At 36.1% G+C, this 15,363-nt stretch overlaps 3 protein-coding genes across 8 annotated transcripts; 2 read left to right on the top strand and 1 right to left on the bottom strand.

Moving 5' to 3' along the window:
- Positions 1-18: 18 nt before the first annotated feature.
- LOC126864590 (torsin-1A-like) lies at positions 19-1,812 on the top strand. Of its 2 annotated transcripts, XM_050616090.1 has the most exons (4): positions 19-219; positions 304-569; positions 645-732; positions 850-1,812. In XM_050616090.1, the coding sequence occupies exons 1-4, from the start codon at positions 33-35 to the stop codon at positions 1,239-1,241; spliced, it is 933 nt and encodes a 310-aa protein (XP_050472047.1). In that variant the 5' UTR covers positions 19-32; the 3' UTR covers positions 1,242-1,812. The 2 variants fall into 2 exon arrangements, with proteins under 2 accessions (XP_050472047.1, XP_050472046.1); XM_050616089.1 differs by having other exon boundaries at positions 645-1,812.
- Positions 1,668-6,133, bottom strand: LOC126864583 (protein vav). Of its 2 annotated transcripts, none has more exons than XM_050616070.1 (9): positions 5,841-6,133; positions 5,135-5,655; positions 4,988-5,056; positions 4,173-4,362; positions 3,638-4,000; positions 3,243-3,563; positions 2,771-3,175; positions 2,426-2,697; positions 1,668-2,354 (listed from the first exon to the last, which is right to left on the bottom strand). In XM_050616070.1, the coding sequence occupies exons 2-9, from the start codon at positions 5,542-5,544 to the stop codon at positions 1,997-1,999; spliced, it is 2,388 nt and encodes a 795-aa protein (XP_050472027.1). In that variant the 5' UTR covers positions 5,545-5,655; positions 5,841-6,133; the 3' UTR covers positions 1,668-1,996. The 2 variants fall into 2 exon arrangements, with proteins under 2 accessions (XP_050472027.1, XP_050472028.1); XM_050616071.1 differs by lacking the exon at positions 4,173-4,362 and adding an exon at positions 4,689-4,815.
- LOC126864588 (plancitoxin-1) lies at positions 6,126-11,667 on the top strand. 4 transcript variants are annotated; one of them, XM_050616084.1, is made up of 9 exons: positions 6,126-6,223; positions 6,601-6,853; positions 7,002-7,217; positions 7,607-7,731; positions 7,904-8,081; positions 8,212-8,704; positions 8,788-8,890; positions 8,953-9,109; positions 9,173-11,667. In XM_050616084.1, the coding sequence occupies exons 3-9, from the start codon at positions 7,149-7,151 to the stop codon at positions 9,278-9,280; spliced, it is 1,233 nt and encodes a 410-aa protein (XP_050472041.1). In that variant the 5' UTR covers positions 6,126-6,223; positions 6,601-6,853; positions 7,002-7,148; the 3' UTR covers positions 9,281-11,667. The 4 variants fall into 4 exon arrangements, with proteins under 4 accessions (XP_050472041.1, XP_050472040.1, XP_050472043.1 ...); XM_050616083.1 differs by lacking the exon at positions 6,126-6,223 and adding an exon at positions 6,340-6,490; XM_050616085.1 differs by lacking the exon at positions 6,126-6,223 and adding an exon at positions 6,347-6,490 and having other exon boundaries at positions 8,971-9,109.
- Positions 11,668-15,363: the final 3,696 nt, after the last annotated feature.

The following is a 15,363-nucleotide window of genomic DNA, read 5'->3' on the forward strand; positions in this document are numbered from 1 at the left end:
TAACTATACAATTAATTAAATAATAATATAAGATGAATTTTGCCGGCACTTTGCCTGTATTTATTGTTATTAATTTATTAACTGTTTGTGTGAAATGTGAATTTTCGGCTATGTCAGTGTTATCATCTGGGTTCAATAAAGTCAGTAAAATAATACAAAGTGTAGAATGCAATTTTGTAGAATGTTGTACGACCGAATATATTTCTTCTGACATTGACAGTATGTATATTAAGTAGGATAAAGGTTTTGAAGGTTATGTGTACGTACATAATCAGATTAACTGGATATATGTGATGCTTTTAGAATTAGATGATATTCTTAATAAAGAGCTTTTTGGACAAGAAATTGCTCATCGTGTAATAATAAATGCCTTATATGGACATCTGACTTCATCTAATCCTCCCAAAGCTTTGACTATGAGTTTTCATGGTCCACCAGGAACTGGCAAAACTTACATAAGTCAATTGATTGCTAAGGTTCTTTATAAAAATGGGGACCAAAGCAAATTTTATCATTTTTTTAATGGTCGTAATGACTTTCCTCTTCAGGAAAAAGTAAATGAATATAAGGTATATTTCAATTATTATTAAACGGTTACTTTTCAATTTTAAATTGAATATGATATACTATTTTATATTACACAGGAAGAATTATATACAATTATTATTAATAGTTTACAAAAATGCGAAAGATCAATGTTTGTATTTGATGAAGTGGATAAAATGCCAGAAGGTTTACTAAATGTTCTTGTACCATTTTTGGATTACAATGCATGGGTTAAATCATGGAGACTTGCAAGCATTTCTATAAATACAAGGAAAGCAATTTACATATTTTTATCCAATACAGGTAGTTCGCGCATTACTCAGCGTTTATTAACACTTTGGGGGGAAGGCAAACAGAGGAGAACAACTAAGCTTCAAGATTTTGAAAATTTAATAAGTATTGGAGCATTCAATGAAAAGGGTGGTTTCTATCATAGTGATACAATAGACTCTAGTGTAATAGACCATTATGTGCCATTTTTACCGCTTGAAGAAGTACATGTGAAAAAGTGTTTAGAAAAAGCTTTTTTAAACAGAGGAGTACATCCTACTAATGATATGATAGAAGAAGGATTATCATATGTGGTCTTTGGACCTCCTCCACATAATATTTATGCAACTAAAGGCTGTAAAAGACTAGAACAAAAAGTGGCTGCTATTGTATATGCTAATAAAAAGACTAAAATAGAATTTTAGATATATGTATATAAGTATTACCTCTTTTTTATGTTAACATTTCCATAAGATCTAAATTTTATTGATTATTCTTATTGGCACAATCAGAAAAGTTGTGTAACAATTAAAAAAATAGTACAATTAATTTGTTACAATAATCACGTTGCGATTATTTATATATTTATGTATATGTATGCTTATATTTAAGAAATAGCTAAAATTTTTATCATTAACAGTACAGAATTACAGTATATACAATTGAGTCTTGGCAATTGACTTTAAAATATAGTCATAAAGGAGAAAGCTGTCCAGAAGTGTAAACATTTGGCGACGTGTTCTTCTTTTGTATGATTCTAATATACAAGAATAGATAGACAACTTTAATCTTTATGACTTCTTGAAACTTTATTCGTACTGTCATATTATACCGAAAAATAATTATAATTCTTTTGATCTATACAAGTAGCTAAATATATATTTCTTTTTATGCGCTCGGTTCCCGTTTACGAACATGTACTTTCTATTTATATGATTGTGATACAGCACAACCTCAAGTAAAGAGAACAAAATAAATTGTATTTTTATAATGATACTAATGTGTGAAGATAAATTTTTCTATGTTTTATATAATGTAAAAATGCGTTATATCAGTTTATTTTTTCTTTTTGTTCTCCATTGAGGCATGTTTTAATAAAATATTATGATTGCACGATGTAAAACATTTTTTATCGTCGTGCTATCGCATGAAGGGAATATCTAAGTAGTATAATTTATGGCTATTCTTCTTCAACATATTCCTTTGGAAAAAATCCTACCTGATCTCCAATTTTTCCCTTCCACCAACCTTTAGCATCACCTTCCTTGCTCAATACTACAACTCTGCAACCCCGCCGTAGGCTGAGCTGATTCCGTTCTCCTCCGCGAAAATCAAATAATGCTTTAGCCAAGACACGTCTATACGGCCATAACAAGCGTTGATCTAACTTTTCAAAATTTTCTGATAACGATGCTCGCTCATAATATTCAACAAGTTCAACTACGCTTTTGAAGAAACGAGATTCACTGAGATAATATACATCAGCACCATCAACATCACGTTTAAATACCCTTATATGTTTTACCGCTCCGTCTGCCCTATAATATTAGATTAATATTTTTAAAAAGATTGACACTTATGTAAGGTAATATGTACGTGAAGCTCATACTTGATACTAAGAGCGTAATTGGTTTCGTGTTTCAAACGTGGTTGTCCGGCAGGCCGTACTCGCAGCATATAGGTACCATCTTCACGAGGTTCTAATTTATTTGATGCTGTGTCACGTCCCATTTCTCCTACAAACCATAATTTCACCGAGAGAGCGCGTTCACATGGTAGAGGTGGTGGAGGCGGAGGTGGGGGAGGCACTGGCATACACCGACCCGAATGTGCAATACATTGTTTGTGTACAGCGTAGCGGCAGACCTCACATCGATAGCCCTATTTCGAATGAACAATTTATTAGAAAACCTATGTTACAATATTTAATAACTTTCAATTAATAAAGTTTTACCTGAAAAATTCGACCCTTTAGAAATTTGCCACATCGCTGACAACTACGTGGAGTGTCAAATGTTGTAAGTTTAAATTTATGATTTGTATTGCGACACGCGGCAGGATTAACATTATCCATTGCATCTTGCAATGCCTTGATCCACATTTGCTTTTGTTCTTCCGTTCTTGCATACAAAGTGTATGCAGTATATTCTTGTTTATGGACCAACAACCATTGATAGGACCATCGAGAATCTCTGCCAAGGGTTCGTCTTCCTGTATGATCTTCTAATCGATAATCATCGAGACGTAAGGTTTCACGATAGCAATATTGCTCTCCTCTACCTGCTTTACAAATCAATACTACTTGTTCGAAAATAAATGCGTAACGAGCTTTTACCCGTTGGTCACCGTGAGCTTTTACCTAGAATATGATTGTAACGTTTTGTTGACATTTAGAATTTCGTACATTATTATTACGAAATTATTACCTTAAGCTCTCCGTCCCTAAGTAATCGTCCAAAATCCTTTAATTGTGCATCTTCTGGAACATCCCAATCGATTATCGATGCCTGAATATCTCTTATAATGTCCAATGTATCTGAGTCACGTTTTACTTCATTAATATATTGTGCTATATCAACCATTACTTCTCTAGCTTTCCCAAGCTGACGCCTATCTTCCAGCCAATCACAAGGAGTTTCTTCTACTAGTTTATCGAGTAATAGGTGATATTTCAATACTCTTTGCATCGGGACAGATAAAATATCTCGCAACTTGAATTTACCATTATTTGCTTCTTGTTGACATCTCTGCAATTACCACTTTCATTAAGAACAAGACACATAGGATATCATATATTAAAGATAAATGTTTTAAGACATACAATAACTTCTTGATTAACTAATTCATAACGCGCACATGCTTCTTGCAACGTGTTTTGAGCAAGAGTAAGGTTTGCGCAGTAATCGCCGTAAATAAGGAATTTTTCTCGCCAATCGAGAAAAACCTGTGCTAACGCAGCGCCAGTTCTTGCTTTCCGAAGTTGACTATGAAAGCCGGCATGAATTTCTGCAAGTTCCTTTATGCCAAAAAAAATACGTGCACAATCTTCAGGTCGTAGTAGCGAGGAAAGAGGTCTAGCGAAATGTTTAAGTAAACTGTTAAGGACATCCGAATAATTTCGTTCCGTTTCAACAAGTTCTTGAATTACATAATCCCTTTTTTCACCTCCAGAGATTGCACCATCCTGTTTCACAAAGATCGATAGAAAGTTCTTTTTTATAGGAACAATGTGGGATATAGAATAGTATAAAACATAACAAAATCAATTATTAATGTTATGATTTACAATTTTAAAATGCCACTGAGATGAATTTTTGATGATCGCATACATGTAAGGAACACAAATATTTAACGACCTGTACAACAGATGGAGGAGGTGGCAAGTGTAGACTACAAAGGTCCTGGTAGATTTCTTCACTTTGAGCATGGCTGCAGTATGCTCCATATCCATCTTCCTCCCCGACTGGATCTTCATTGTCGCCTCCTCCACCTGTCTCATCGCCTTCTCGCCTTCTAAATCTTCTGCGACGACCTTCGTCTTCACGGCTTTAGCATAAAAATATGAACAGCCATGCACTATTCATGCATGAAAAAAATAAAATTTCTTGCGAACTTAAACTATTTGTAGCAACTCGTTACTAATACTAAATATAGTTAGCACATCAATTTTCAGAGCAAATGCAGAATAAAGTTCAGAATAGTGCCAGTATCACTGTACTGAGATAATTTTGCCGTAGACATTTGTACGTGTAAATAATATTTATTTATACATCAAATAAGCAAATGCTTGACTGTCTTCTCTTATAATGGAATACAGTGATGTTTGGTACTTTTATTGCAAAACAAACATTTAAGTTGCAAACGACAGATACCTTCTCTGTGGAAGGCCAGTCGTGTTGAGAATTACTCGAGAAACAGAGTAATTCCTGATATACTTGGGATTCATCTACATCCATACTCTTAGGTTTCATGGTAAATGTCCCCACTCCTGTTGTGGGACTAAACCCATTGACATAAGTTATAAATAATATAGATACTTTTTGATATATCAATTTTTATGATAATTCTATAAACTTTCTATCTTTAAGCAAAATATATTGTTTGTGTATTTTAGTTGTAAATATATTTATAAATCAAGGAATTTCATTGACAAGTTTGAATGCATGCTTACCCTGCACCAGCACTTTGCAAATCCTTATAAATATCTTCTTGCGATCTACCATGACCTATAGAAAAGCCTCTGTAACAAATATTTATTGGCATAAAAAAATAATATAATTTATGCATAGAAGAGATTATGTAATAATAAATTACTTACGGTATACCCTTACGTCTCAAACGTGGACAATTTGATAAAGCTGATAAGGTACGTAATACACGAAGGAAATCGGATAGATCAAATAACATAGAAGGTTCAAAAAGTTCCGAATCGGATAAGCCAAATGTAGTTGAACATGCCGATAGAAATACTTTTATATTTCTTAAGCACAAAAATTGTGCCATTTGTGGTTTTTGATTTACATCTTTCATGTCTATACAACCGGGATCCACTGTATTTAAAAGATTACATAGCAACACCCCATCTCTTAGGGTATATGCTAAGTCAACAGCAGTAGCCTCTGGCCAATTTGCTTTATGATCTGCTCTCAAAGCTCCGCATCTTGTTAACCATTTAACACATTCATGCCAACCACTTCCATTATCTGGACCGCTTTCTATTCGGCTCATTTTCTTTTGGTTTTTAATACAAAATATTAAAAATTTATGATTCGGATTCTTTCAATCTATAGTGCATTAGGCCATAAAGACTTTATTAATGTATTTTCTTATGCTGGGAAACTGTAAAGATATAAAAATATGGTTAAAGATAACAGTTTATATGGATATAACTTAACAAATGAAAAGAAAAAAAATATCATATCTAAGAGTGCAATTTTAATAGATAAAACTCTCAATATTATATTAGGATAAAAGACATTATGGATCATATGTTATTGAAGTAATTAGTACTTTTGAAAATATACCTCCATCCGACGAAGAATTTATAAACTGTTTCTTCGTTCTTCTGTCAGTGTTAAGAACATTCTGTAACTAGTTCTATAAAGGAATTCATTATTGTGTTCCTTGTCGGTTCTTAAAAGATATCTCAACGGAATCTGCAGTGCCGCTCAAAATGGTTTATTGGCAGTGTCATTGCTAAGAAAGCATTTGGCGGAATTGTAACTTTAATATACGGTTATTACTTCACACAATGTGCCTTGTTTTCTCATTATAGTATTATGACGTTCGGCTCGCTGCAACTTATGATCGCCATATTGCTACTTCACTGCAGTCGATCATATTATTTTCGTTGCAATGTTTGTTTTATGTATCCAACCATAGGTGGAGTTAAGTGTTTGTGTAAAGTGTAAGTAAACGTTATATTCCGAATTGTGAAAATCTCGTCATTTCGAATTGTTAAAGTTGGTGAATTTTTATAAAATGCAATTACTTATTTACTAAAATGTAATACCTTTTTACATTTGTTTGTAAAAATATCATAAATGTAATATATTCAAAATTAATTAAAACTGAATTATAAATTATCGTTCTGGCACACATAGTATATATAAGAAACTTGGATACGTTATTTAACAAAGAAATTATAAAAATTGTAATATGTTACTTTACGATGGTAATGTGGGCTGTTTAAATAATCGAATTATTTTAAATAATCGATACATATTATCATATACTAATTTTATACATATGCATAAGTACAATAATAACAAACATTTATTTTAGGAATCGTATTCATTGTTATAAATGTAATGAATATATCGTTTGAGAAAGAAAGTTCTGACCAATGATTCAATAGGATAAACAAACTTCAGTGACATAAAATGATGTCTCATTCATCGTTCTTGACATATTCTTATACATATAGTTGCTTCCAATGCTTGTGCAGTTGTCGAATCGTCGATGTAATGACAACACGTCTTCGCTTGAAAGCTGTTGAGTGATATTGTACTGTACTTAAACAAAACGGCAGATCACGGTAAATATATCTAATAAATCATTCATCATGTATAATATGTCTAACATAATGTGTATTATGTATACATGTGTATATATATACATAATGTGAATCATTGTATATTTTATTTATCACCATAATAATCATAAATATTATATGTTTTATTAAGAAAAAGAGAAAGAAAAGAACATAGGAAAAGAATGAAGATTTCAAATATTTTAATTTTGTCAATGTACTTGAACAATATTGTACGTTGTTATCATAGCATATATTTTACTATGACTTTGTTTCATGAGTAAAACCTTCAACATGTTTCATGCCGTGCTATTTTCGTACAACTTTCCATTTAGGTCGCGTGCATGAAATACCATTTACAATGAAACAAGTAAGTTTACTGAAACAGTTTACATAAAAAAATACATATACTTTTCAAGTAGAAAATTATTAAACTAATCTCTTTTTTTTATACCTTTTGGGGATTATTATATACTTATTGGGGATTATATATTTTCATATAAATAGATATAAATCCGAATGGTGTTTTATTCATACTGCTGTGTGATAATTATCATATTTATGTAGTATTTGTCATTGATATTCGTAATGTTATAATACTTGTGCTACGTATTAACGTAGCTACTTATCCTGAAAATATTAACTGACCTGAATCAAAAGTGTATGAAATGCTATATTATCTTTCTTTTTCTCGAATTAAATTTTAAAGAGAATCGTTTAGACATTGTTTTATTTCTGTAATTATTTGTTTTATTCCAGCACAAGATCGAGAACATGAAATTTATATTTTACGTAACTACGTTAGTAATCGCGAGTAACGTTATATATGGCGCCCGATACAATAAATTACAATGTAAAGATGAAAAAGATGTAGCGGTGGATTGGTAAATATCTAATTGTATCCTTATCTTTCGCAAAGCGCTTTATTCTCGAATCACTTTCCGCGCAAAAAGTTTTACATAAATTACTGCATCCGAGTAGTGATAAGGATATCGTACGAAGATGATAGTCAGAAACCGATTTAGATGTAAACTGAAAATAATGCTATCATTTTAGGTACGTGCTTTATAAGTTACCAAAAGTTCAAACAAGTAGTAATCCCCTGATTAGAGAAGGAATTGCTTATCTGTACATAACGAATGCAACTATTGAAACTGGTTGGCAAGTGTCTTCTAGGCCCATCGGTTCGAACAATTCCATCCCTGGAATTACATTAGCGCCGCTTTACAATCAGGTAAGCATTTAGCAAACATTAATTAACGACCTTAATTACGTTCTCATCTCATGATAACAGCAATTACGACGAATTACTAAAAAAAAAAAAAAAAAAAAAAGTGAACACTATGATGTTTTTATTATTGTAGGGTAACGAGAATGAAAACATATGGAGTTTATATAACGATAGTCCACCAAATTCTTCTTATGTCTGGAGCTTTGGTCACACAAAGGGTGTAGTGATGGCAAATAGTGACCAAGGCTTCTGGTTAATTCACAGCGTTCCAAATTTCCCTCCAGTTCCTAAAAGTGGTATGCAAACTCGACGGTTAAAAAGGGAAAATATTACTACCGATGGCAAATACAGTTATCCGGTGAGTGGAACGTATTACGGACAAAGTTTTTTATGTATTTCCCTTGGCAGTGATCAGTTCGATATTATTGGAGAACAATTAATGTACAACGAAATAGCAGTGTATGCAAAAAATATTCCTGATATACTTGGTAAACAGTACCCGGTATTGAAAAATGCGATCAATCAGAAACATATCAAAACTCCTCCCTACAATCATAAAGCTGTAATAAAATCTCTAAGAATGATTGAATTCATTTCGTTTGCTAAGGATGGAAGATGGGGTAAAGGTAAGTAAAAATTATGCTCGTTAAATTACATTTCACTATCTTAGAAGATATATTTATACTATATAACTTTAAATTCTGTTCAGATTTATACGGAGATTTTGTAGCGCCACAATTGCAATCAGATTTATATGTTCAGTCATGGTTGAATGGTCGAGGCAAGTTACCCTCAATTTGTACCCGTAGAAAGTAGGTAGTATCGTCTTTTAATCTTTGTTTCGTCATTCTCTATCATTCTTCTTTGTTACAAGAATTCGTCAATTATTCAGAATCTACAATGTTAAAAGCTTTGAATTCGACGTAGCGAATGTGAATTTTGCCAGTAGTCAGGACCATTCAAAATGGGCTATTACAAACACCAAAAAGTCCGCTAATCGCTGGGTTTGCATTGGTGATATCAATAGAGCCGTAAGTATATTTTTCTTAGAAACGTTTACAATTATATAACGTTGAAGATATTTCTTTGTTTAGGATACACAGTATTCTCGAGGCGGTGGAATCGTATGTTTCAAAGAGGCTCGTTTGTGGACTGATTATCGTAATATTATAAATGAAGTAGAGCCTTGTAATCATACGTAAAGACTTCAGCAAGATACAATGCGTTCATTTGCCACTTTTTACATTGAAAATTACATACCTTTAAAACATTAACAGTGGTAACGTTAACGTTAAATAAATAAATAAAATAAATAAATATAAATAAAATTTATACGATAACTTGAGAGTTTCAAGGATATTTTATACGAACGAGTCTATAAAAGAAGAAAAACGGGTATTACTTTAAAAGCATGAATCATTGGTATATATACACGCGTACATATAGATAGAAGATTCTGAAATAACGATGTTTTAATCGATTTTACATTATGTCCGTAACGGATATTTCGTCGATATACATCGTAAAGTTGTGCGACAACAGTGCGAGGATACAAAGTAATAACCGTCATATTAACTGCAGTTTACTTGCAAGTGTATAAAGAAGAGGTCTCGGTGGCTCTCTATTACTGTGGAATAAGGACGAACGACGGGGATCAGAAGCAGTTCTTAAATTGGATTTTATGAAAGGCGGCAGCGACTCTTCCTGCACCGCCTCTAGTTTCGTCTTTCTTTTTCTCAACCGTGCTTATTGTCTATCTAAGGAAATTGCAGAGGAGCTCGACGTGCCGTTAATGAAAGAAAAAAGAAAGTTGTCGAGGTTTAGTAAGCGGAAGGAGGGAGAAACGATTTGCTCTTTAATGAAAATTCCAAGAAATCGGCTGAACTTCGGTCCGTTCTTTATCGGCTGTTTCAAGTTTCTCGATCACTTTGATAGACTTTGTTTCAGAGATTTCTTTACTTTACGGAGAGAAAAAACGGTTGCCCAAATATTGCATCGGCAAGAGTTATTATCATGGCAATAAATGCATGTTGCATCACGCGGCCTTGACCTATAATCCCATCTTTAATATTTCCTTATGGCGAATAAATACAATGCTCGTATTGTGAAACGAACGATACGAATACGATCGACGCAGCCTCGTCAATCACTAGAGAAACGTTAGGACAACAGAAAGAAAAAGAGAAAAGAGATAAACTGGTTTGGTTGAAAAGGTCGATGGGTAGAGAAGGTGGAGAGGGTTAAAATTCGTAGGTGTTCATCCAGGCGTGAATCAACCGTTGCATGCTGCCAGGAGACAAAACAACGGCGAAAACAAGAAGCGAGGGAGTTCGGTAAAGCATCTGGAAGCGGATGCTTGGAAAAACAAGCTGGCTGTCGCTGAAAGGGGATTAAGAGCAGGAACGCAGAGATTCCTTTAATACAGAGCTGGCAGCTGGCAGCTGGCAACACTCGGTCAATTTCTTGAAGTCTACATTGTCATACTTATTCATTTCTGTGATTCGAAAAAACAGACTCCGTTACTTTTTACTTTCGATGTGTGTGTGTGCGTATGTATGTGCGTGCGTGGTGCGTGTGTGTGCGCATACACATATGTATACATATATTCATCGTCGTTCGATGTACCGAAATCGTCATTTATTATATTTCTTCCGGCTATCGATGTACGAAAAGGTTTGTTCGCGGCGCTAATGCATATAGCAGAGAAAATATGATTTATCGGAAGAAATTCTTTCGCAAAAGTGAGATATTTTGAAAAAAAACGGGAGATCGTATACCAAGTTAGTGAAATATCATTGATATATGTGTTTCATGTCACGTACCGTTGAGTTGGCGTGCTCGATGGGGCGCAGATTTCGGTTGAAGTACATAGCAGTGTCGTAAAAGGCCATGAAATTTTGGCGGCTGGAAAGATGAGAAGACGATGCTGCGGTGTTCGCAGCGATATTTCAGCATTAAAGGCACCCTGTTCTGCATACTAAAATCTTGTGCACCGTCCAAATATACGCGCAACGTTATATGCACGAAACCATCGTGTGTCGTGCTCCGCGTGTGTACTTAAGCACGTTAACGGTGCGCATGCGCCAGCTTCCACCATCCTTTTTCCTCCGGTTATCAACATCCTGCGGCCTTTATCACCTACCCTAGCTTCGTGTCTATAGTTTATGTACAGGTATGTATCGTACCGGGTAGCTTTACGTGTGAACTTTAATATTGCCTTATATCTATTCATATCGTGTGTGAGAGAGAAATCATAGTGGCTCCTTTTAGTTGAAAATGAGACTCTGCCGGCTTTCACTGTCGCGACGATATATCAACTCGACAATTTTCCCGCAATCGTGATGAATCGTTACGCTTTGGTAAGTAAAAAACACTTGATAATCGCTATCGATCAACCCGTAACGTCGAAAACTGGGTTAAGTTTTGGTAGACGGTTCTTTCTAATTCGATCACTTGAATCGAACATATTTATATATAGGTTAAGATCGTGATCGACGTTACACGTGTTTCTAGATTCACAGATGGATATGCTTATGTAACAAAGGTATCTATAGTTTACTATTAATAAAATGATATAATAAAATTAAAACCTAGACAGTTCTCTTTTAAACGTGTATGTTGTTCGACGAAGAGATACGTAAACGTAATACACGAATATAAATAAAAACGTACACTCAAATAGCTGCAGCATTGGAGGTTTATTGTGGCGCGAGTGTATCGCTACTGTACCGGGAACTGCATTAAGGCGGTAGGAACTATCAGGGAGGTTCTCTCTAGTTGCAACATCGCCGGCAAACTACCTCGAACAACTGTCTCGGCGTAACCGAACTCGAATACATCACCGTCGTAGTTTCAACCCGGAGCTTCCGGTACTTACTGAGAACTTATCAGGCGACGGAAGTGTCGTTGACTCATAACCGTCGACTTATTACTTCCTCGTTGTCGGATTTGCAAATCGAAGATAAGATATTTCAGTCTTCCTCGCCTAGATATTTTACTTTTTCTCGCGTTCTTTTAGAGATGGTTTGTTCTTATATCGAAAGATCATGGAACGCGAAACGAAAAGGTATTATAAAATGGACAGGATAGGAAAGTAGGGGTATGCGAGTGTGGGTGAGATAAGGATAACGGTACTGGTAACGGGAGTAGAATCAGAGGGTAGCAAGTAGAAAATCGCAAACGCAATGTTAAGACTTGTAGCGTAGCGAGGCGGTCCGCTCTCGTACAGACGCGGTAGAGAATAATTCAAGTAGGTAGAAACTGGAAGGATGAGGGCGAGGGTTGCGTGGCGGTGGAAATTGCGGATGGCAGGGGTAAAGCTGCAGCACTCCGCTTAGACAAAGCCTAACGAAGCTTCTATTCAGCAACAGTAGGCATCACGAGGCCCAACTTCACTTCTATTATACTTACTCGTCGGCACGAAGTGAATTCCATCCATCAACGGAATTCCAGGCTAAGCAGCTCTCGGCTGCCTGGCATCTCCATCTCTGGCACGAGAGGTATTCTCTCCTTTTTTGGGGTTGCATCCTCTTTGTCTTTACCTCGTCGCTTAAAGTACCCGGTGTATCCTTCTTTTCGTCGTCAACCTTCTCCTTTTCGTTTCTCTATATGTATACAGCGTTTTCTTCCATTCAGCAAACGGCTTTTCTATCAGTCCCTCTATCGATCTTTCGTTCGAGTGTTACACGCGATCGAATTCGCAGTCGGATCGATGACGGTAACTAGCAAGTATTTACGAAACGATAGAAGAAACGAAGAAATATAAAATCTAGTAACCGATAAGAAATGATTCTGGAATCTGTTCTTACCGTACTCTTCAGTTATTTCTACTTGCTTTTTTCTTTCCGCCGTCGTCCCTTTTTTCTCGTACGGTCGTAGACTTATCGACAGCCGAGGATATGTTGGCGCGAATCTGTGGCTAGGATAAGCGCGTCTCCAGCGTAATAAAACTCCCGGAGGGAAGCCGGGTCCGTTAGTCGGAACTTTTCTTTCAAGGAGAAAAGGCAGAAGGAGAGGTAGAAGAAGTGGAAGAAGAAGAGGAAGAAGAAGAAGAATCAATCCCGTAACGTCGACTGGGTTTATGTATAGTCCAACTCCTCAGACCGTAACAAAACTTTAGTTTTCATTACAAAAATATCATTTCTTTTTTATCTGTATCAGATTTTTATCTTACGTTACGACCTTCGAGTTACAGATTAAGGATTCGTATATTCCATTTATCGCAAGTGTAACTTTTGCATAGTTCGCAAACGATCAACTGTCGGAAACGGAAAGTGAATTCGATCGCGAATGAAAGTTCATTAGCAATCTGCTGTTCGATTTGAAAAAGATCCGCAGTTGGTGAAATCGTTAACGAGGCGATCCGAAGAAGAAACGAACGAAAAGGGAGAAACGCAGTAGTGAGAAATGCAAGAAATGCAAATGGAATGGTTGTTGCTGAGTATCTGGAAAGCTTCGGTGGAGTAATTGAGCGCGTGATCAATAAGCTTAACTTTTCGATGGAACGAGTCTAGACAGAATGCAGGAACAAGTAGAAAATAAGAGATAAACGAGCGAGCAATGTTTCCCATTAGTAATTGTCGGGTATCATCAACAAGATCCTCGGTATGAATTTAGCATGATCAAAGCATTTATAGATTAATTTATTCTGATGTTGCAATAATAAGAAAGAAGGAAGAAAGATTGGGAAGAACAGGAGAAAAGAGGAAGGTGTCTGTCAAGATGCAAAATTTATTTGCACGAGGAGGAGAAGATATCTCTACTAACGCGTCAATTGACGTCGAAGTTATAATTGATTCACGACGGAGAACTACGTAAATACGAATCTAAAGAATCGTGTTCCACGGCGAAATTCTCACCTTGCTGCTATTTCAAATACAGTTAAAGCGCGAAGTAAAACTTAAAGCTTTGGTCGACAAGAATCTCGAGAGAAATGGACCAATTACATGCTGCGAATAAATCTACGAGGCATTCCGAGTTAACGTATGACTAGTGCGGGTCGAGAAAGGAAATAGGGGGGGGGGAGGGCGGAGGGGAAGAGTAAAAAGGAAGAGACGAAGCCCGGGGATAAAGGTAGCGAAAAGGATACAAGAGAAAAGCAGATGAAGTAGGTAGAGGTGTTAGATGGGATGGTCTTCATTGTGTTCTCTGGCAAATTTTGTTGGACAATGGAAAGGGTTGATTTGGTGCTCATGAATGTATATTACATTAGCGCCCATGCTACTTTGGGATTTGAGGTAACAAGTTTTCCTATCCTCTCTGACTTTTTCTTGCCTTTCGGTTCGCTTTATCCTCTCGCGTTATTTCTTCTCTCGTTATTTCATCTGCCCTCGTTGATCCGAGTAAACGATAACGCGAAAATTATCATCGACTGAATGAAATTAATTCATCGCGCTTTGAAATTAATTTTGTACGACACGTTTCAAGGTAGAAATTGGTCTTTCGCGATAGAACGCTTTGATTATTAAACGTCGTTCGTATTACACGTGGAAAATGTATCGGTTCGTAGAGTAAACCTTTAACGAGCGATGTTTTCCATTAGCGTCTTGTATCGGACGTCTAAAATTTCGGAAAGATCCGGCCGTGTCGAGGGTTCTAGCCTTAATCAGTGTCTTCGATAAACCATCGAAGGAAAGAGATTCTCGTGTTGGCAAACCGTGAAGGTAGAAACAGACGTTGAACGTTAGACAGGCTGCTCGGAGATCCGACCGGTATTTACAGAAGCAATCTAGAACAGGCAAACCAGAACCGCTTCGCTTCTATTCTCTCCCTTTCTCTCAGACTTTCTCTTCTTCTCTCTCGACGTAGATAGAGGAGTACTCGAAGAGCATTTGTGTGCCGTTCGCGAGGTAGGTGGTGAGGCATCGAGGGATGCATTAGCGGTCTGAAAATGCGCCAGTGAGTGGCACAGGTTTGTCTGGCAGATAGAGAAATGCGCGTGCTTAAGAAACAGGCTAAACAGAGAATATGTGTCGGTGAAGCTGTCAAAATGAAAACATTTCCTGTTACGGGACGAATATAAAGAGACGTACCGATAAAAATGCACGTAATCAAAGATGGATGCGGAGAACTGGGTTTAAAATGCCGACAAAATGGAAACGCAGATAATATAGTCACAATATAGTCGCGTTGCGAGATAAAACGCAAAAATGGTGTATCGTGTGGTCGGAGTCGATAGCGTTTATATGGAATCGTAGTATTATTGAAAAAATCAAAGACGCGGAAAGGAATGGAAGTGTTTGACAGAAATGCCGAAAAGGAGAAGCAGACGCGACACGGAACGAGG

The sequence above is a fragment of the Bombus huntii genome, chromosome 4 (assembly GCF_024542735.1).
Source record: "Bombus huntii isolate Logan2020A chromosome 4, iyBomHunt1.1, whole genome shotgun sequence".
Classification (NCBI taxonomy): Eukaryota; Metazoa; Arthropoda; class Insecta; order Hymenoptera; family Apidae; genus Bombus; species Bombus huntii.

Bases quoted from the DNA above. Each gene is read 5' to 3' on its own strand.
- LOC126864590 (XM_050616089.1), top strand. From the start codon at position 33: ATGAATTTTGCCGGCACTTTGCCTGTATTTATTGTTATTAATTTATTA. The intron at 220-303 runs GTATGTATATTA...TGATGCTTTTAG, and splicing joins TATTTCTTCTGACATTGACA to AATTAGATGATATTCTTAAT. The intron at 570-644 runs GTATATTTCAAT...TATATTACACAG, and splicing joins AAAAAGTAAATGAATATAAG to GAAGAATTATATACAATTAT.
- LOC126864583 (XM_050616070.1), bottom strand. From the start codon at position 5,544: ATGAGCCGAATAGAAAGCGGTCCAGATAATGGAAGTGGTTGGCATGAA. The intron at 4,001-4,172 runs GTCGTTAAATAT...TTTGTGAAACAG, and splicing joins CTCCTCCATCTGTTGTACAG to GATGGTGCAATCTCTGGAGG. The intron at 2,355-2,425 runs GTATGAGCTTCA...CTAATATTATAG, and splicing joins AATTACGCTCTTAGTATCAA to GGCAGACGGAGCGGTAAAAC.
- LOC126864588 (XM_050616084.1), top strand. From the start codon at position 7,149: ATGCCGTGCTATTTTCGTACAACTTTCCATTTAGGTCGCGTGCATGAA. The intron at 7,732-7,903 runs GTAAATATCTAA...CTATCATTTTAG, and splicing joins AAAGATGTAGCGGTGGATTG to GTACGTGCTTTATAAGTTAC. The intron at 9,110-9,172 runs GTAAGTATATTT...TTCTTTGTTTAG, and splicing joins TTGGTGATATCAATAGAGCC to GATACACAGTATTCTCGAGG.